Source organism: Trichoderma reesei (genome assembly GCF_000167675.1).
Source record: "Trichoderma reesei QM6a unplaced genomic scaffold TRIREscaffold_2, whole genome shotgun sequence".
NCBI lineage: Eukaryota > Fungi > Ascomycota > Sordariomycetes > Hypocreales > Hypocreaceae > Trichoderma > Trichoderma reesei.
In genome coordinates, this window is record NW_006711149.1 from 1,189,057 (window position 1) to 1,208,323 (window position 19,267).

Consider the following 19,267-nt stretch of genomic DNA (forward strand, 5'->3'; position numbering starts at 1 on the left):
GCGATTCCAATCGCATCACCAAACCTCCTCCCCAGCCTCCCATCGTCCGCCGCCAACATGCCCGTCGTCAAGGGAGGCGTCTGGACAAACATCGAGGACGAGATCCTCAAGGCGTCCGTGTCCAAGTATGGCCTCAACCAATGGGCACGCGTGTCGTCGCTGCTGGCGCGCAAGACGCCCAAGCAGTGCAAGGCCAGATGGAACGAGTGGCTCGACCCCAGCATCAAGAAGATTGAATGGAGCAAGGAGGAGGACGAGAAGCTGCTGCACCTCGCCAAGATCATGCCCACCCAGTGGCGCACCATCGCCCCCATCGTCGGCCGCACCGCCAACCAGTGTCTCGAGCGCTACCAGAAGCTGCTGGACGAGGCTGAGGCCCGCGAGTCGTCTGGCCTGGGCCTCACCGGGCCCGAGGGCGGCGAGACCCAGGCCCCGAGCGCGGACGACGTGAGGAGGCTGCGTCCCGGCGAGCTCGATCCAGACCCCGAGACGAAACCCGCCCGACCCGACACCATCGATCTCGACGAGGATGAAAAGGAGATGCTCAGCGAAGCCCGTGCCCGTCTGGCCAACACGCAGGGCAAAAAGGCAAAGAGAAAGGCCCGAGAGCGCCAGCAGGAGGAGTCTCGCCGCCTGGCGACGCTGCAGAAGCGGCGAGAGCTCAAGACGGCCGGCATCAACATCAAGGTGACGACGCGGAAGCAGGGCGAGATGGACTACAACGCCGACATTCCCTTTGAAAGGAAAGCGGCCCCTGGCTTCTACGACACCTCGGAGGAGCTAGCCAAGAATGAGATGCAGCGGGCAGCCTTTGATCCCCGAAAGCAGCAGCTGGCCAGCAAGCGCAAGGGCGAAGGCGACGACGACAACGACCGCAAGAGGAGGAAGAACGACAAGGACGGCATTTCAGAGTCGCAAAAGGCTGCCATCAAGGCCGGTCAGATGCAGCGGATTCGCGAGGCCGAGCAGAGCAGCAAGCGTCGTCCCCTGAACCTGCCGGCCCCGCAAGTGAGCGAGGGCGAACTGGAGGAGATTGTCAAGATGGGCAAGATGGGCGAGGCCGCCAACTTGATGGCCAGAGAGAGCGACAACGATGCGACTCGAGGATTCGTCAACTCTTATTCGACACTCAACACCAACGCGCCGATCCGAACACCACGAGCGCCGGCGCAGGAAGACCACATTGCCAATGAGATCCGCAATATCAGAGCCCTCAACGAGACGCAGTCTGCATTGCTGGGTGGCGAGAACACTCCTCTTCACCAGGGTGCTGGCTCCACAGGATTCGAAGGCATTGCGCCCCGGAAACAGGTCATGGCCACTCCGAACCCTTTGGCCACTCCCCTAAGAGCCGGCGGCGTCAATGGTGCTGTTCCTGGACAGACGCCCATGCGCACCCCCCGAGACACCTTTGCCCTCAACCAGGAAGATGGGGCGACGGCGACAGGAGCCACTCCCCGGGACGTGAGACTGCGGCAAATGGCCATGCGGAACCAGCTGCAGGCTGGACTGGCTGCGCTGCCCAAGCCCAAGGATACAGAGTGGGAGTTTGAGATACCCGAGGACCAGGTGCCGACTGCGGCAAGCGAAGAGGCCATGGAGGAGGACGCCGCCGAGCGGGACAGGCGAGAGCGCCAGAGACGAGAGGCCGAGGAGGCGCTGGAACGGCGGCGACAGACCCAGGTGATACAGCGAGGACTTCCGCGACCGGTGGTTGTCGACCTAACGGACTTGCTGGAGAGGGCAAAGAGGATTGACGACCCCGCTGCGGCGCTCATTGCCGAGGAGGCTGCTGCTCTGATGGCTAATGATGCTGCCAAGTTTCCCCTCAGTGGCTCCAAGGTCAAGGGAACGCTGCGGCCTCTGGCTCCCATAGACGACGGACTGCTTGCCGACGCGCGTCTTCGCATTCTATCGGAGACGAAGCCGTTGCCGAGCTTTGAGGACATTCAGGCTGCTTTCGAGAGCCGGGCGGGTGGAGATTCATTGCTCTTGGGGCTGGGGTGCTATAGTGATGACGCTGCCGAGCAGGATGCTGCCATGCGAGCTGCTTTTGATGTAAGTCTGAGCTTTTTTCTTGTTTGACAATGATCTGTCACTAACTGTGAAACAGGCCGTTCAGGACTCCATCATGACGCAGGCAGAAGAAGACGCCAAGCTCGAGAAGAAGCTCACGCTGCACCTGGGCGGCTACCAAAAGCGGCAGAAGATGCTCAAAGACAAGGTGTCGGACGCAGCAGACGCTCTGGACAAGGCAAAGGTTGCTCTCGCCGGATTCAAGACCTTGGCCATTTCCGAGGATGTGGCCATCAACCGGAGACTGGAATCGCTCAGAGACGAAGTCAACTTTATCAGTCGGAGAGAGCGAGAGGCACAGGAGGAATACCGAAAAGCAAAGGAGGAGCTGGAGGCTCTGCGAGCGGGGGACGTCAACGGATACCATTGACCTGGAGACAACATGAGCATTGTATAATGAACGGGGGGGTAAATGAATGGATAAGGCATCAGGGCGGTACATGTACAAACAAATTATCAAGACAATTGCATTTTCGTTGTGTTTTCTAACTACAACTCATCAAGATCTAGGCTCGCCATCTCCCTGATTCCCTCATGCAATTCATGTCTTTTAGACACATTCGAACTCTTCTCGTCACAGATCTATCACCTCCCCTTTGCAAGCAAGCTGCTCACAACTTGCGACTTGCCTGCCCCAGACGCGGCAACCTCATTGGCAAAACAACCACCACCGCAATCGCCGCCAGCACCGCACAAAGCACAAACGTCAACCTCAGCGCCGCCTCATAGCTCCTCACAACCATCTCCCTATACGGCTCCTCCAGCTCGGCCACAGCCTCCACCGACTTCCTCACCCTCCTGACAACATCCTCCTTATCCGGGCCGTCCACAACGAAAACACCAAGGTAATGCACCAGCGCATTCTGCACGACAAGACTACTCATCGCGACCCCCAACACTAACCCTACGCACCGCCATAGAATGAGGGTGCTCGTGACGACGGCTTGTTCGGCCTGCGTAGACGACGCGAGGATGGCCATGAAGGTGCCCGGGAACTGGAACCCTTGGCCGATGGACTGCGGGACGAGGACGAGGAGGTAGGCGGCGGGGGACATGCCGCGGCGGAGGAGCGCGAGGAGGATGCAGCCGACGAGGTAAAAAGTCGTGCCGGCGACGACGGGCCACTTCAGGCGGCGCGTGTACGTTATGGCGAAGCCGGTGGAGGCGCCGGTGATGGAGGCGATGGCGGAGGGAAGGGCGAGGCGGAGGCCGGAGGAGGTGGCGCTTGAGAGGAGGACTGCTTGGAAGTAGAGGGGGCTTTTTTGTGTTTGCCCTTGGTGTGAGACTGATGATGAATTGGAGGACGGGGAGAGGAGGAAGGGGGGCTTACATGTTGAAGAGGATGGAGTTGGAGAGGATGGCGGCGATAAAGTTGGACAGGAGGAGGTTTGCGCGGGGGGCCTTGCGGATGAGGTGGAGGGGCATGATGGGCAGGGGGACGCGGGATTCGATGTAGAGGAATGTCGGGAAGGAGATTGCCGAGATGGAGAGGGCGGCTATGACGATGGGGTGAGACCCTATTTGCGTGTGAGAAGAAGAGCGGTTGATTTGGTGTTGTTGGTGTTGGATGGTTGGGAAAAGGGGGGGGGAGAGGGGGGGCGCTGACGACTTACACGGATAGATGTTTCCGCCAAAATTCTTCAAAAGCAGACAACCAGAATCATCAGCATCTCATTCTCACCACTCCTCACATATGTCAAGACCAACAAAGGGAGAAAGAAGAAGAAGGAAAAAAAAAAAAAAGAAAGAAAGCAAAACTCACCAGCCCAAGAATCGCACTCGTCGTCGCCACCGTCAACGCTGCCGACCCTCCAAAGTCAAACTCCCCCAGCGCATCCCACACCCTCCGCCTCGGCTTCCCCCCTACGAGTCCAATGTCGTCCGGAATCACAAGGAAGGCGACGGCGGCGCAGAGCAGAATCGGGAGGACTTGCACGGCAAACTCGCCGCGCCAGCCTAGGGTGTCGGCCATGGCGCCGCCGAGGGCCGCGCCGAGGGCGGAGCCGGCGCCAAAGGTGACGTTTACGTAGGATTGGTAGTTGCCGCGGCGTCTTGCGTTGGGAAATATCAGTATTCGATTGTTGGGTTGTTGGTGTTTGTGTGGTGGAGAGGGCTGGGTGATGAAGGGGAGGGGACATGGAAAAGGGGAGGAGGAGGAGGAGGAGAATCTTGAGAACCAAGACGCCAGCAGCGGAAGAAAGAAAAGAAAAAAGAAAGACCCAGGAAGAAGAACATACTCAATCGGCACCAAATCACTCGTCAAGATGGCTCCCAGCGTCATGGCCCCCCCGGCACCAAGCCCACAGACGGCCCTCGCAGCCACAAAACTCCCAATACTCCCCGCAAGAGCGCACCACGCTGTGGCCGCGGCAAAGACGAGCAGGCTGGCCACGAAGAGGGGCTTGCGGCCGACGGCGTCGGAGAGCCGGCCGAGGAGGGGCTGGGAGGCGGTGGTGGTGAGGAGGAAGGCGGTGGAGAGCCAGGAGGCTGCGTTGGCGGCGGCGAAGTGGGAGGTGATGACGGGGTGGGAGGAGGCGAGGAGTGTGCCGTCGAAGGAGGCGAGGAACTGGGCGGTGAGGATCTGGCCGAAGATGAGGCGGAAGCGGGTTGGGTGGGTGGAGGAGAGGAGGAGGTAGGGCTGATGTGTTGCTGAGGGTGGTGCGGAGGATGAGGTTGATGAGGATGAGGATGAGGTTCGATGGAGGAGGGGGGATGTTTCGGTGGGCTCGGGGATGCCTGTGACGTTGTCTTTTATGGTGTTGCTGCTGTTGATGTTGCTTGGATGTGACTGCTGTGTCGATGGATTCCCGTCTTCGAGAAGACGGTCGTCTCCACGATTCGAGTCTTGCGGCCCCGGCCCCGGCCCCGGCTCCGGCTCCGGTTGACAGAGTGGTCCCGTCTGGGGCATCCGGGGAGGCATTGCTCAAGATGGCTCTACTTCTTCGAACCCCGGAAACAATGAACGCTTTCACAAGAACTCTCACAATGTCAAAGAGTGGAAGCCGTGAGGAAGAAAGAGGGAAGAGTTTAGACAATGAAGAAGAGAGCTGGAAAGTAATATGGAAAAGGCACCAAGTTCTGCAAGGGGAGCTGCAGAGAAACCGCGGATCTGGTACCCGAAGACTGCGGGACGAGGGGGGAAAGCGGCTGTTTCCGCTGCAGATGAAGCTTTACTCTTTTTGCGGGAGTACACAATCATGAAATCGAGAGAATGAGAGAGAGAGAGAGAGAGAAGGGGATGATTAAAGGGACATTGAGTGTTTGGTTTTGTACCGCGTGGCTTAAGGCAATAATAAGTACAAATCGAAGCTTCAGATCTGAGTTAATGAGATGGGAGAATGTAATTTCTCATTCTTGCGGCTGATGTCAGGTAATGCATGACACGGGATGACCTATGCATAGGTAGCAGCAATCGGCCATCAGATTTGAAAAGCAAGCCATCTACGTCGTTTGGTAGAAAAGACGTGAGCTTACTCGATTTTGCCTCCTCCACAAGGGGAGGGGGGACGATACAATTCCGGGGAAAAAGACGGCATGAGGGGGGCAGAAGAATAAGGGCTGCTTACTTGACGTCCCGGCTTCGGTACCCCCTTGCAAGAGAATCTGACCTCGTTAATACCTCCCTATGTTCCTTTTGCCTTGATGAATTGCGTATGCTCTGTCTGTGAAGCGTATTTGACTGACTCATTCACAGATTCTGCTGCGGTTCACTTTTCGTAAGTGTGTATTGTTGATGCGGTGGCTGTGGGAATAGGTGGTGGCTTGATGGGGACAGAAGGCAGTGGTGATGTGCTCTGTGTCTTGGATGGCGCAACATGGCTACACAAGAGTTGCCTTTTTGTTGCGATTCACTGCTTGCCAGATGACAATGATTGAAGCTTATTCAGGGGCATGGGTTCGCTCCACGCAGTCTATCTGCAGCATCTATACCTCATCATAACAAGCCATCTATATATCTCTAGTAAATTTGGCTAACACATCTACAATGTAGCTTCCCAACATGATGCGTGAAGAGGAAGAAGGACGACGATGATAAAAAGCACCCGCTCGCATTGCTCGCCTCTCATGCTTTACTCTGCCTCGACAACGCCTCCGCAACAACCAGAATCCCCGCCCCCGTAACACCACCGTCATGGCATGGCTTCAAGACCACACGCAATTTCCCCTCTTCACCATATCTGCGCGATAGCAACTGGTCCAGAAAGCGCTGGCAGTCGGCCAGATAGTCCTGAAAGTGAACGATGCAGCCGCCTGTATAGCCCACGCCGAGCTCGCGGACGGGAGACGTCGTGCCCCCATCTTCCCCGTCCATGCTCTCGGGTAACTCGTCCGCAAGCGTAAGCAGGGCAACAATGGCAGCGGCAATGATGCCGGCCGCCCGGACCTCGATGGCCTTTGCAATGTGATACAGCGCCGCTGCGAGCTCCTCCGTCCACGCAAAGCCAGACCCGGCATCTTCTGGGAGCTGCCGCCTCAGCTTCTCCAGCAGCGCCGACAGCGGCTCCAGCGGCTTGTAGTGGCTCAGAAACGTCGTCGTCAGGCTTTCCTTTTCGAGCAGCTTCCGCGGCAACGTCTCGACGGGGAGCCGACACTCTGTGACTAGGTAGTCTACGAGTATGATGCGGCCCAGCTCTCCCAGATACCGCCCCGCCGTCATGTACTCTAGGGGCTGGAATCCAGGCCTCTCATTCTGCAAAGACAAGGCTTCATCCCACTTCGTGACCAGATTTGCCTCCAGCATGGGCGGCAGCGTGCCGTTGATGCTCCACTCGGTGTTGACTGCAATCTTCGCATCAGCCACGTCCTCGCCCGGCACGAAGCTCACCGTCTGCGGCCGCTTGCTGGGATGCAGCAGGTCCAGCTTCAGGGGCACCGTAGCATTTGATCCCGTCCCCAGAATCAGCGCCATGGCGGCGCGGTGATGCTCCGTGCCGCCGTAGCTGAAGATGCCCGCCACCAGCGTCGACACGGCGTCGTTGGCGATGGCGGTGACCTTGAGGGGCGGCAGGTCAGCGCCCCGGAACTCTGCGTAGCCCTGCTCAATGTGAGCGCCCAGGTCAATGCCCGGCGGCAGCGCGAATCCCTTGCCCATGTCCATCAGCAGGGCGTGGGAGACGGAGCGCTGCTCCATGGGGAAGCTAAAGGTGACGCCTAGGGGAAGCGGCCGGTCGTTGGGCACGCCGAGGGTTTTGCAGCCCTCGGCCACGACGTCGGCGATGCATCGCCCGATCCAGGAGAAGAGGCTGTTTGCGTTGTCATTCTTGAGGTGGTTGTCGATGGGCCACGACTTTTCCAGGGGTCGCTGCACGCGGGATGAGGGATCCGGGTCGTTGCCGTGCAGCTCGATGAAGCCAACCCGAAGATTTGTTCCTCCTCTAGGTGCCAGGTAAGATAACATGTTAGTGTCTGTAGGTAGTTCAGGGGTTGTCTTGGTGAGGGTGTCCAAGTAGACTGCCTTACATGTCTATTGCTAGATGTCTGTACGAATCCACTCATCAGCATGCTGCCCTCTCACCAGTCTTCAGCCTTACAATCATCCTATGTACAGTACCGGACTTCAATTTACGAAGAAAACAGAAAACTCACCGCCCCCCTTGCTCAACAATCGGCCGCAGAATAGACTCTGATATCGGCGTCGGCAGAAACTGGTCCTTCGAGTTCGCCGCCAGATCCCTGAAGTTGGCCAGAAACCCCCGCGAGAGCTCATGTGCCCTGTCGACGTCGATGCTCAGCGGCTCCAAGAACCGGCGGAGATTATCTGGCGAAGCCATTGAGGAGAAATCGACTGGTCAAGGCGAGACGCAGAAAAGGGAACGTGAGAAGGGCTATCGACAGGTTGTATATCTCATGATCGCGCCCTACCTTATACGGAGAGCGCAAAAACAAAAACACCGTTATGAAGCGATGTGCACAATAGGTACAGACGATGAAGTGAGAGAATAACGAGGCTTTTTGCTTGAGAATGCGGAGAATTTCTCAGATGTGACCAGCAGGGTAGGAGGATAAAGTAGAGGTAGTCGATGCACTGAAGAGGCAGATGGTTTTCACCTCCCTGAATCGGTAGGACGGGGGGGGGGAAAGGGTTGCAAGGATGACAAAGATCGGATGCGAGCGAGTGCTTTTTTGATGGAGCAGATCAGATGCTGGAGTCTGATAGTGGTGATAGCTGGCCAGAGGGTTCAGTAGGCGGTTACAGTGCTTTCAGGGAATCTTTAGTGGACTCGATGCCAGGCGATTGGGGGGCTCAGCAGCGGTATAACAGAGCCCTGGAGGGTAGGTTCATGAATGACAATGATAGGGACATACGGTACCTCTACAGACAGATCTCATGCATCACATCGCAGTCAAGTACCGAAGTACATAACATGCCTGATCCATCAACACCTTGCAATCATCTCCATACAGCCCGATATCAAAGAACCAACTGTCCAGCATCACATTGACAGCCGTTCAAGCCCTCGGCACGTCGCTACAGCGGTACCCGACTAAAGTCCCTTCCCTTAAGCGACCCCAGCCCGTCCCCCATCCAGCCTAGCGCCGCCTCTCCACCAACGCAACCGCTCCTCCCCATGACGCTATAACGGCCCGTCCGTCCAACCTTTATCCTCGTCTTCGTCTTTCGCGTCAAGGGTTCCCTCGCGACAGCTTCATCAATCCCCATCCGAGCTTCTTCTTCTCATCATCATCATCTTCTTCTTCTTATCTTCTTGGATAACTCATCTTATTTGACTCCATAGTAGACGACCATATCACTTTCAAATCTCGCGCAACATCAGTGCTTCTTGCTATTAATCAGCTCCATCAACACCTACTAAACTCGAATCCCTTCAGCCAGCCAGACAGCCATCCATCACCGCCTCGCCATGGACGAAAAGCACCGCCCGCAGCCTCACCCCAACACCATGGCCTCTCCCTGCCGCATCCGCGCCCGCGACCTGCTGATCGTCGTCGCCCTCTTCATGACCATCTACCAGATCTGGAACAACGTCGCCGCCGTGCCCTTTCTGCCCCAAGAGGCGTCCGACCTCGTCGTCCCGACTCGCGCCGAAGCCAGCTCCAACGGCCTCGTCCCGCTTGAAGCGCACATCATCAGCAAATGCCCCGACACCAGGGTACGCAATAAGACAAGATCATCCTCTATTAGTGTTCCAGTCTAACCGCCAGTCTAGGACGCTCTTCGCACCTTGATCCTGCCCGCCATGCAGCAGATCCACGACAAGGTCGACTTTAAGCTCTCCTACATCGGCAAGTATGTCAACCCCCCTCACCCTGATGTTGCATCGAAACGCCCATCCGTGTATACATACCCATGCTGACACCGAGCCAGGCCCACTGCCAACGGCGGCGTCGACTGCAAGCACGGCCCCTCGGAGTGCATCGGCAACATCATTGAGCTCTGCGCCCGCGAGCTGTATCCCGACCCCAAGATCAACCTCGGCTTCATCATGTGCCTGACCAAGGACTACACCCACATCCCCGAGCGCACCCTCATCGAGGACTGCGCCCTCGAGCACGCCATCGACTTCAACAAGCTCAACGAGTGCGCCGCCCGCGACGACACCGCTCACGGCCTCGAGCTGCTGCGGAATAGCGTTCAGCGGTCAGCCGATGTATGTCTCTGACAAGTCTCTGATGCTTAAATAAAGAACCCAACACGACTAACGAGTTTCTTCTAGGCCAACGTGACTATCAGCTGCACGATCCGCCTAAACAACGAAATCTACTGCATTCGCGACGACGGCGAGTGGAAGGACTGCCCGCACGGCCCCGGCGTCAACGACCTCGTCCTGGCTATTCAGAAGCTGTACCAGGGCTCGTCTTAAGCAGCGGCTCGTAAACGTCCGTCCACAACTCGCTCGCCTCGCCCAACGTGTAGCTCATCGACAGCGCATCCATGCCCGCCTCGTCATCTCCGCCCATGACCTTCAACGTCTCAATGATGCTGTCGAGGCCGACGGCCTTGCCCACGGCCTGCGTGGCGCCGGCCTCGAGCGCAACATGGACAATGTGTATGTGGAAGTGGTAGTAGGTCGGTTGATAGTGAACATAGAGCTTGAGCTGGTTTTCCTCAATGGTCGGGTACGTCTCGGTGGTGGCGCCGACGACCTTGGCCTTGATGTGCTGCAGCCAGGGAATGTGCTTCTTCTTGAGGTCGCGCAGCGACCAAATGTCCCGCCGCTCGACCAGCGCCAGCAGATGCAGCGCCTCGAGCGTCTTGCGGTCCCAGTTGAGGTCCGGCAGCAGCAGGAAGCCCTCGTCGCCGGCCTCGCCAAGCTTAGTCCTGAATATCACGTCTTCCACCTCGGTCCTGCCCTCGATGATGTTGTAGACCCAGTTGAGCCGGCCCTGCTCGCGCTTGAGCTGCATAAAGGGCCGGATGTGATTCCTATAAATCTCCGGCGTCTCGGTGACGAAGCGCACGCCCTGCTTGCTGTACTTTTTGACGTGCGCCTCCGTGCACGGGTAGATGAGGTTGATTTTCAAGTCGGCAAAGAAGTCGACGCCGTTTTCGTGCCCATTGTCCTCCTCCTCTGTCGCAGAAGAAGCAGGCTTGACCTCGTCCTCGACGGATCCCGTCCTGGCCATGCTCCACGCGTAAATGTCGTTTGCGCCGAGATTCCGGATACGCGCGAGGGACGAGGGCAGCGCCGCGAGGTAGGCTTCCGACGAGGGTATCGTGGCGCGCTCGACGACCATGACGGCGGGGACGTCGTCGATTGTGCCGTGGAGGGCGATGCGGCGGCCTGCTTGGTCTGGCGCGCGCGTGTGTGGGTTAGGCAGGTGAGCATCTTGGTGTGTGTGTAGAGCTTCGAGGAGGGTAGAATTCAATTATAGAGTAGAGATGTTGCTCTGATGATGAGAGGGGGAGGGATGGAGAGAGAAAGAGAGAGTGTGTGTGTGGAAGTAAGTGAGTAAGTACCTTGGTTGAGGACCTTGAGGAGCTTGAATTTGGGCACTGCTGCCTCGGCCCTGGCCTTGAGATCTGCCATTGCGCTGGGAGACGAAGCTTGATCTATAGCTATGCAATCAGCGAGACTCGAGATGTCTTTCGAGGCAAAGACACTGTAGAGATGTCGACGTAATGCGGGAAGCTGCCTGAAGACAGAGGAACTGAGAAAGGCAGAGTCGTAGAAGTGGAAGGGTAAAGTGAGTTGAAGCCTATTAAAGCACGTTTGAAGTGGGGGATGAATGGAGTGGGCAAGTTTTAGGTTGGGTGCGAGTTGCGCACGAGCTGCAGTTGGCAGATTATGTGGAATGGCCCCTCCTCCGCCTTTAATGGCAGCGACTGATAAGATAGAGCTCCAAATAGCTTCAACGTTGGAGATCCATCTATCAAAATCAAGACGCATTCAATTGCCCTCATTACCTAGTTATAGCATGATCCATTCAATACCTAGTACAAGCAAGTCCATAAACATTCTAGACAGGCCTTACAGAGCATACAACCGCCACACACAGGCCACACTCACAGCTGCCGCCTCAGATGTCCAGGTAGGCAAAGAATTGGATGACCTTTACCATACAACGCCCTGCACTCACAAACATAGCCCAGCCTGGTGCCAAAACGCCTCCTCAAGGTAGGTAATAGTTAGTCTGACCAAAAGAGATATATAAGACTAGATTAAGCTAACTGTTGCTCTCATTCTTCATTCCGCCAAAGCATCAACTTCGTCGCTCCTCAAATGGGTATTGTAAAATAATCGTCTGCAATGTATCAAAACGCGCAATGTCCACCCCCAGCTGGGGCATGCTGGAATCGCATCTCATGTACTTCGTCATGTATGCATCTGCAAGATAAGCTCAATAGGCTCACATGTATAACGATGCAACATCTGTCGACGGGACCTTGTATATCCTGCCGCATATAATCAGGATTGCGGGTGCATATTCATATCGTCAAATGACGGCTGCTATTGATCAAACAGGTGTGCCGTGGATACCACTGGCTCCAGTGTCCGTCGAACCGTCCCCGTCAATCGTCTTCTTCCAGTGCTCCGGGAGGCAGACGCACACCAGAGGAAACGCCTTGAGGTCGCCGTAGCCCTGTGGGGAGTGGTCCCTGGGGGCCGACGAACTCGATACGCCGCTATCTCTCTGTGCCTGTCTCCGTGCCTCCCACTCGTCTGCCCGCTGATCCACCATCAGACCCGTGGCCCAGCCGTCGTCCCAGATGCCCACAACCTTGAGCATATCTCCTCGCTCGAGCGCAAACTCGTCCGGTGCTCTTGGCTGATAAGCCCACAACACAGCAACCTTGTCTCCAGGGTGGATATCGTCCTGTGAGTAGTAGTCCTTGAAGAAGGGCAGCTGCTCAGACTGCTGACTCGCCAGGCCGTTGGGGGACGAGAATCCAATGGGACTTCCCACGTCACTGCCCAGCATGGAGTTGCTCGACAGAGAGCCCTGTCTCCTCGACGTCATCGGCGGGCCTCGAAGGGTGGTGTAGGGCGTCTCGGGCTCGGGCGTGTCGCCAAACTCGGATGATGACATTCGGTCGGAAGCCTTGGGGGCGTAAGGAACCGCGCGGCCCGATGGAGAGCTGCCGTGGCGGGAGGGGGAGTCGCCCGAGTGTCCCTCCAAGGCAGACATGCGCGCTATGCGGCCACCAGGGAGAACCTCGTACCCTCGGGGAGGCGCCGCGCTGCCCTGGCTCATGGGCGGCCCTTTGCGGGCCGGAGAAGGCTGGTTGAAGATGCTGCCCTGTGCGCTGCTGGGCCTGCGCCTCAACAGCCGAATGCAGAAGAACAGCAGCGCAGCCAGAATGACAACGCCAGCGAGGGACCCTATCACGATACCAGCAATGGCACCGCCGCTGAGGTGGTGGCCGCCACTGCTAGTAGCTGCGGCCGCCGAAGTCGTCGGAGTAGAGGTGGCAGCAGGCGTGGTAAAGGTCAAGGTGGCGGTAATGTCGGGCAGCTTGACACCTTTGCACCGAGACTCCGCGTCCGCATTGTAGCAACATGTATCCGTGGAGTTGATACCGCCGGCACCGCAGTATGAGCAGAGGCCAATGGTGCTGTTACCAAATCCGCAGTTGTCTGGCTCATTGTCCACGCCGTTGACGCAGTCGCCGGAGAGGGCCTGCTCGGGAAGGGCGCAGACGGTGAAATCGGCTCGGATCAGCTTGTTCAGGTCGGTACTCGGATTCGCGCATAGGGCCGTGTCGGCGGTGATGTACGCTTCGCTCTGGGCATACTCGGCGCAGGTCTCGGCACAGAGAGGCTGCGAGTTTTGTGAAGATACGCCGCAGCCCTCCGCGGACATCTGGACAATCGAGTTGCAAATGACGGTTGTAGTGTAGCGGGCGTACATGTCGCTGGGGCTTGTGAAGTTGACGTCGTGGCAGCCAAACGTTGACTGGAACCTAGAAGGAACTTTGGGTGAGCAAACGCTGGACAGGGGGGGCTGTACCTGGAGGAGCGGCCTACTTGTCTTTGAGATAGCTGGTCTTGACGAAACTTGACAATTCATTGTCGAATGACTCTCGGTCAGAGACATATTGTAAGAATGAGCTGCGACAAGGCCATTAGTAACTCGGTCGCCCTCGGCACAGGGATTGTAGGCGAGCTCACAAAGTATCGATTAGTGACTGGTTGGTTGATATTGAAGCAGCCTGAAAGGCTGGACATGTTGTCGATCCCTTGAGAGAAATGCAGCTGTTCTGTGCTGCAGAAGTACCGGCAAGAAGTGACAGCATGGCTATTGATGCATTCCTCAGCGTCCATTGTGTTGCGTGTCTCGGTAGCGAATGCCCATTGTGGCCACGAGCCCTTGTCGGGCTTGTCTCACGGGTCATTTTGGCGAGCGACGAACTAGCGGTGGCCAAGCAATGCCCAACAAGGACCAGAACCCAAGCACCCAGAATAGCGGAAAACAGGCCCTCGAGGAAATGTAGACAGCCGCAAAGTCACCACGCGGAGCTGAAGGCAAGGATGAGTTCGAGGGAGTCGCGGCGGCAGCGATGCAGTATCGAAACCGGAGAAACAGACGATGTGTCGAGAGGTGCTGCTGCTGTGACCAGATGCTATAAACGTAGGCTGAGAACGAAAACGACTGTCGTATCCAAAAGGTGCTCAAAGCAGGACAGCAAGAAATCTCTGACAGGGCGCGATGGAACGAATGTCGTGCAAAGTCGAGCAAGATTAGATTAACGCAATGTCGATTGAAGTCGTGGCGGAAGAAGAGCAGCACCCAGCATGCGAGAAGCGAAGAAGAAAACAAAGCCGGTAAACAGACCCAGAAACCGAAAGGGAAGCCGCTGTCCAAAGTCCACGGTATGAACGAAAGAAACAATGGAGAGAAGAATCGAATTGAAGAGAAGGAAAGGCCCAATGGTTGAAGGTTGACGGCCAGGAAGGGGTGACAGAAGGGCCGGTGAGTCGAGCAGCGTTTTTTCGAGTGTATGATGGCGGGATGAGCTGCTGGTCCAGGTCGCTCCGTCGTGCTCCGACCGCCTCGAGCCTGGCGAATCTCGGCTTCGCTGCCTCTTTGTCCCCCTTCACCTATTACTCGCTCTATGAATTTTCCTCGTCGCGCCCAGGCAGCTTCCAAGGCCAGACGTGAGTCGACGCTAGGAGAAGCGACCCCGTGGGCAAGCTCGGTGAGAAGATGCACGGACAAAAGAGTGGCCTGCGGACGAAGGAGAGGAGAAGAAAGAAAAAAAAGAGTGCGTGAGAGAGGAGGAATGGGCAATTCGAGGCCTAGGCGAGAAACGGCGAGGTGCTGCTTGGGGAAACACGAGATCCGCGAACCGAAGCGACCTGGAGCCCGAGCAGACCAGGCAACTACTAGCTGGGGCGTGGGATATTAGCAAGATTAGTGAGGGAGGGGGTTGGCGTAGAGGTGGAGCTGCAGGCGAGGATGCGAGACAAGATGCTGGTCTAGCGCCAACGATGGAAGGGAGCGAGACGAACGATTGCACGATCAAGGGCGATTGATTGCATGTATCAGAGAGAGAGAAATTGCAGATCGAGGGAGAGGAGGGTCAGGAAGAAAGATGGGGGAACCAGCAGGGCGTAAGAGCGGGTGGATGCTGCACGAAAGAGTACTGTAAGGCGTCGATGGTGGCTGTGGTGAAAACAGATGGCTGGACAAGACTGAAGATGAAGTTGCGGTGATGGTGTTTTGGCTCTCGTTTCCCATCCCTCCCGTTGTTTTCCCTCACGTCTTGGAGCTTTTAGCGCCTCCAGAGCATGAATAAGGGACCCGCGGGTCCTGTTATAGCGCCTGATAGCGCTGAACCGCCGCTAGCTGGCGGCATTAGGCAGGTCCTGAAGCTCTCTAGCGGCGGGCTAGGCGCAGGCACGGCCCTCTCATTGGCTGAAGTGGACGGAGAAGCGAAAGGGGTGCTCCCGAGAGTTTGTTGCCTTTTTCGGACCTTGGACCGCCTCTGAGCAAGACGAACAGCTCGATCAACAGGTGGCACCTCCTCAGGTGAGCTGTCGCGGATGCAGCTGTAGCACGACTAGAGGCACCGATAGATACTGCTGCTAATGCACTGCATCTCGGGTGCGTCAAGGAATCTTCAGCGGACTTTAGCGGGCCACGAATGCTGATTTGGTGCAGGTGGTTGATGGCAGATGGACTTGTCGCCGCGCATGTCTCTCGTATTGGAGGGTGATTTCGAGCTGACTCCACCATCGGGTACCGTCTTCGACCTTCGCCTTATGAAACATACATGTCCGATTATGCTGCTCCCTGTCTACAGTACGTATTGCGTCTTCCGAGATACAAATAGATTGTACAAGCGATTCGAGGTGACAGCTCCCACTTCTCGACGGAACAATCCTCGCTCGCCTCCAAGTATCTTTGTATCGCCGTCTGCACTTGAAACAAGGCTCTTCGTTTCCCTTCCCCAGCGATCAGCGATGCCAATTTCGCTCCCAGTTCAAGTACTCCGCAGCACGAACGCAGCACCAAGAAAATCCAGAGAACGGACAACAAGGGAAAATTTTGGCAAAGACAGGGATCAGCTGTGGACGGCGTCGCCAGGGGTCAAGCTTGCGAAGCCCGCATCATGTTCCCTACTCTGGGTGAGGTACAGAGGACATCTGCAAGGGCGAATTCTCTAGAGCAAAGTTGTCCCGGTTAGACTGGTCGACGTTGCCATGAGCTGTTGCTCCAGGTAGGGGCATCGATCCGTCTGTAGATAGTTATGTAAATAGCCTCAATAACAACCTGGTGATAAGCCGTCAAAGCTCCATCAATTCCTATGTCAACTAGTATCATCATATCAACTTCCATCTGGCATATCAAGCATCATAACCCGTCTAACAATTTTCACAGATCTCACACCGTCACGACAAGCATACCCTGCGTAATTTCTCAACCGCAACCGACTGGCCCCAACAGCCCTCAGCGCTGCCTCATCTCCCTCCACGTGGGACAGCGGAGCTTCAGAGAGCACTCAAGATCCACTCCCATCTCCTTCGTTTGACAAATCGGTGTTGGACAGATCAAAGTTCCCCCGATTAAGCTGCTCGTGCGCTGAACCACCTGCGATCTGTGGGTTGTTGCTGTGCAGACGAGCACGGTCGATGAGTCTGGGGGTCAGTGATCGGGCTTGAGATTGACTTGCAGCTCGATGTAGACTCGAGATGTATATATGAGAGAAATTGAAGCTTGGCCACGTCGTTCGTGTGGTGGTTGCTACGGTTCAACGCGACGATACCTAAGGTACAAGAAGAGGTCGCTCCCTGTCGCGAGTGAGAAACACTAAAGACATTACCCTGCAGTCGAGATGGGTACCCTGCGGTCACATACAGACACCTTTCTAGACACGGCCCATACCTCTAGTATCATCTGTCTCAAGACGCTGGTTCTTTACACACAGCTAGTATTACTATATCTGTTGAGGTCGCATTACTCTTACGTCTCTCCTCAGCTCTCGACTTGAGCATCTTGCGATGGTCACCTTTCCAGATCACCTTCATCTCATCACCATAGATCAGCGAGCTTGTCTCCACTCCCCCAAGAAAGCCTTCATACAAGCAGCTGCAGTTGCGGCGGCATACCGCTGCCAAACCTTGTTCTTGTGACTATCCGCATAGTCACACACACTCTTAATCACAACCGTAGGAAAGCTGTCCCATACACCGGCCCCTTCCATCTCAAACGCAACGGCCTTCTCGCGGGATGCAATTTCATCGCGGTGGTGCCCCGACTTCATGACTGAATCTCCAGATACAACGACGCCGAAGTGAATCACGGGTTTCTGCGGCTCATGTAACCGTGTCTCGTGGAAGGGATACCGTTCATGTGTAACAAGCTTCGCTTTGTCGATTCGTTCACGAAATACCAACTCATCATCGTGACAACCTAGTTCCTCGCAAGAAGCCTCCAGTGCGACGTCACAAACATCATCGTCAGGGCTATGACAGTTGGCACAGATGCAAGGGGCCTTCGGATCTTGGTGTTTGTGACGGTAAGTAGGCCGAAATAGCTTGTCGTTATCTGCACCGGGATATGAAGACTTGTGAAAGCCGTCCTTTTCACAAAGTTCTTCAAGGTATAAGGAGGTCTTGTCTCGAAGCGTCGTGCGACCTTTTGATCCAGACAGCTTGGCTAGGAATGAGCGAATATCGGAAGTTGGCCGGCCAAGGTTGTCTTGTAGGGTATCTTTCCTCACGAATTTGTTCGTATATTGCCGTCCCAAGTCGAATTGCACCAACGCCGTACTGATGACCACATCGCCAAGCAGAACGTCTTTCTCTTCATCTCTCCCGAATGGAACGCCGCCACAGATGCCAACAACGATCCCAAGCTTAATGTCGGGGAAGCTGGCCCGAAATCCTGCCGCCACGCTTGCTGAGTTCACTTTGCCCATGCCCGGCATGAAAGCTAGCACAACGTGGTGGCCGCATAACCTTCCAGTAGTATATGCGTTGGGGTCACCCGGTGCTTTCCCGTACGAGAGATCGGGTTCGGATTCGTAGTATTCATCAAAGAGAGCTTCCACGGCATCGAATTCGACCCGCAATGCGCAAATGAGGGCGACCTCAAAGTCTCTTCGAGACTTGGGCTGGGAGCTGTCAAGAGAGGCCTCGAGCTCCGAGACGGTGCAGTTAGACGTGAGTTTGCATTCTCTCGTGACAAGCTCCGAGGCAACAGAGGAAGGCCAGTTCTGTGGCTCCGGGGTGCGTCGTCTCTTGTGTCTAGCTATTGGTCGCCGAGGCTCCGATGGCTGTGTGGGCGATCTCCAAGAAGAACTGTTGCGAGGCTCGTTCTCGCAATAAGACGGAGAGGGTGACTCGGATCGTTGGCGCTTGTGGGCCGGCCGGGGGATGGACTCGGCGAGACCAAGCTCAAGTTTATGAACAACTTCCTTATAGAGCGTCTTTCGTATTCTCAGCTCCGCCCTTTTCTCGTCCAGATCCCGAGTCCTCAGCCTCTCCGCTATCTTGCGATGAACATTAAGACATCCTCTAATGGCTTGGAGATAAGAGTCGCCTCTGTCCTCCTCCAGACGGTCCACTAAGCTCACGAGCGTAGCCCAAGCGGCCTGGTTCCGGCTACTGTCAGGGCTGATGGCCAGCTCGATGGCTTGTCCGAAATCTATTTCCAACAAGAGTTTGGCGAAGGATAATAGTGCAGGGTGGCCCATTCGAAAGTTGTACGGATTTGTCGTGGCTGGAAGCTTCGAGTCGAATGAGAGGTATGGAAACTCTTTCTTGGGGCCTGATGTCGAGGCGTTCCAGAAATAAATCCTCCTCGATGTGATGTCGGCGTCGAAGAAGTCCATAAGGCAAAACCCAAGCTTAACAGCCAGGGAGCGCTTATCTTTGATGCTGAACTTGTTCTGAGACGCTCCGTGCATCAATGCTTGGAGGTCAAGAGGTTTAAAGGCTCCCTTGCCGATGAGTTGCTCAAGAGACTCCTTGGACGAAAAGCCCGGCTCGAAGGTTGCCGGATCTGCCCAGGCGCCAAATAGCCCGTAATTCTCAATCAGCAGCATCAGTGCTTTTCCTCGACCAGTGTTCTCTCGGAGGTCTGTGCAGATATCGGAAATGCAAGAGATCGAATTTTCTCCCCTGAAACTGGTGTAAGCTTGGCAGTAAGGGAGGCTATGACCCGGCCAATTGTGGGTTGATAGACTTACAAGTCAACAGAATCGCATCGTACTTGTTGCCAGGAATCTGGATCTGGACAGGACGAGAGCACGAGTTGCAAACTCGGCAACATTGACTCCTCG

General features: G+C 56.1%; 7 protein-coding genes across 7 annotated transcripts; 2 read left to right on the plus strand and 5 right to left on the minus strand.

Moving 5' to 3' along the window:
• The first annotated feature begins 34 nt into the window (after window positions 1-34).
• On the plus strand, window positions 35-2,500 carry TRIREDRAFT_44960 (uncharacterized protein). Its single transcript, XM_006961975.1, has 2 exons — window positions 35-2,058; window positions 2,114-2,500. Exons 1-2 carry the CDS (start codon window positions 58-60, stop codon window positions 2,444-2,446), a joined length of 2,334 nt encoding a protein of 777 aa, XP_006962037.1. The 5' UTR covers window positions 35-57; the 3' UTR covers window positions 2,447-2,500.
• A 187-nt stretch (window positions 2,501-2,687) lies between these two features.
• On the minus strand, window positions 2,688-4,687 carry TRIREDRAFT_56095 (uncharacterized protein; the record flags this gene model as incomplete). The annotated part of the gene is made up of 5 exons (XM_006962318.1): window positions 2,688-3,333; window positions 3,407-3,593; window positions 3,690-3,714; window positions 3,839-4,127; window positions 4,314-4,687. Coding segments are annotated over 5 exons (1,521 nt in total), but the record flags the coding sequence as incomplete, so codon positions are not given.
• Window positions 4,688-6,139: 1,452 nt separating this feature from the next.
• Window positions 6,140-7,847, minus strand: TRIREDRAFT_56129 (uncharacterized protein; the record flags this gene model as incomplete). Its single annotated transcript, XM_006962319.1, has 3 exons — window positions 6,140-7,451; window positions 7,537-7,554; window positions 7,663-7,847. The coding sequence occupies 3 exons, from the start codon at window positions 7,845-7,847 to the stop codon at window positions 6,140-6,142; spliced, it is 1,515 nt and encodes a 504-aa protein (XP_006962381.1).
• A 1,296-nt stretch (window positions 7,848-9,143) lies between these two features.
• TRIREDRAFT_31521 (uncharacterized protein) lies at window positions 9,144-9,842 on the plus strand (the record flags this gene model as incomplete). Its single annotated transcript, XM_006961938.1, has 4 exons — window positions 9,144-9,188; window positions 9,246-9,325; window positions 9,404-9,686; window positions 9,753-9,842. Coding segments are annotated over 4 exons (498 nt in total), but the record flags the coding sequence as incomplete, so codon positions are not given.
• A 25-nt stretch (window positions 9,843-9,867) lies between these two features.
• On the minus strand, window positions 9,868-11,066 carry TRIREDRAFT_55669 (uncharacterized protein; the record flags this gene model as incomplete). Its single annotated transcript, XM_006962320.1, has 3 exons — window positions 9,868-10,599; window positions 10,645-10,829; window positions 10,997-11,066. 3 exons carry the CDS (start codon window positions 11,064-11,066, stop codon window positions 9,868-9,870), a joined length of 987 nt encoding a protein of 328 aa, XP_006962382.1.
• Window positions 11,067-12,018: 952 nt separating this feature from the next.
• Window positions 12,019-13,786, minus strand: TRIREDRAFT_37271 (uncharacterized protein; the record flags this gene model as incomplete). The annotated part of the gene is made up of 3 exons (XM_006961948.1): window positions 12,019-13,441; window positions 13,506-13,589; window positions 13,650-13,786. Coding segments are annotated over 3 exons (1,644 nt in total), but the record flags the coding sequence as incomplete, so codon positions are not given.
• A 3,237-nt stretch (window positions 13,787-17,023) lies between these two features.
• TRIREDRAFT_55559 (uncharacterized protein) lies at window positions 17,024-18,100 on the minus strand (the record flags this gene model as incomplete). Its single annotated transcript, XM_006962321.1, has 2 exons — window positions 17,024-17,296; window positions 17,342-18,100. Coding segments are annotated over 2 exons (1,032 nt in total), but the record flags the coding sequence as incomplete, so codon positions are not given.
• Between the last annotated feature and the right edge of the window lie 1,167 nt (window positions 18,101-19,267).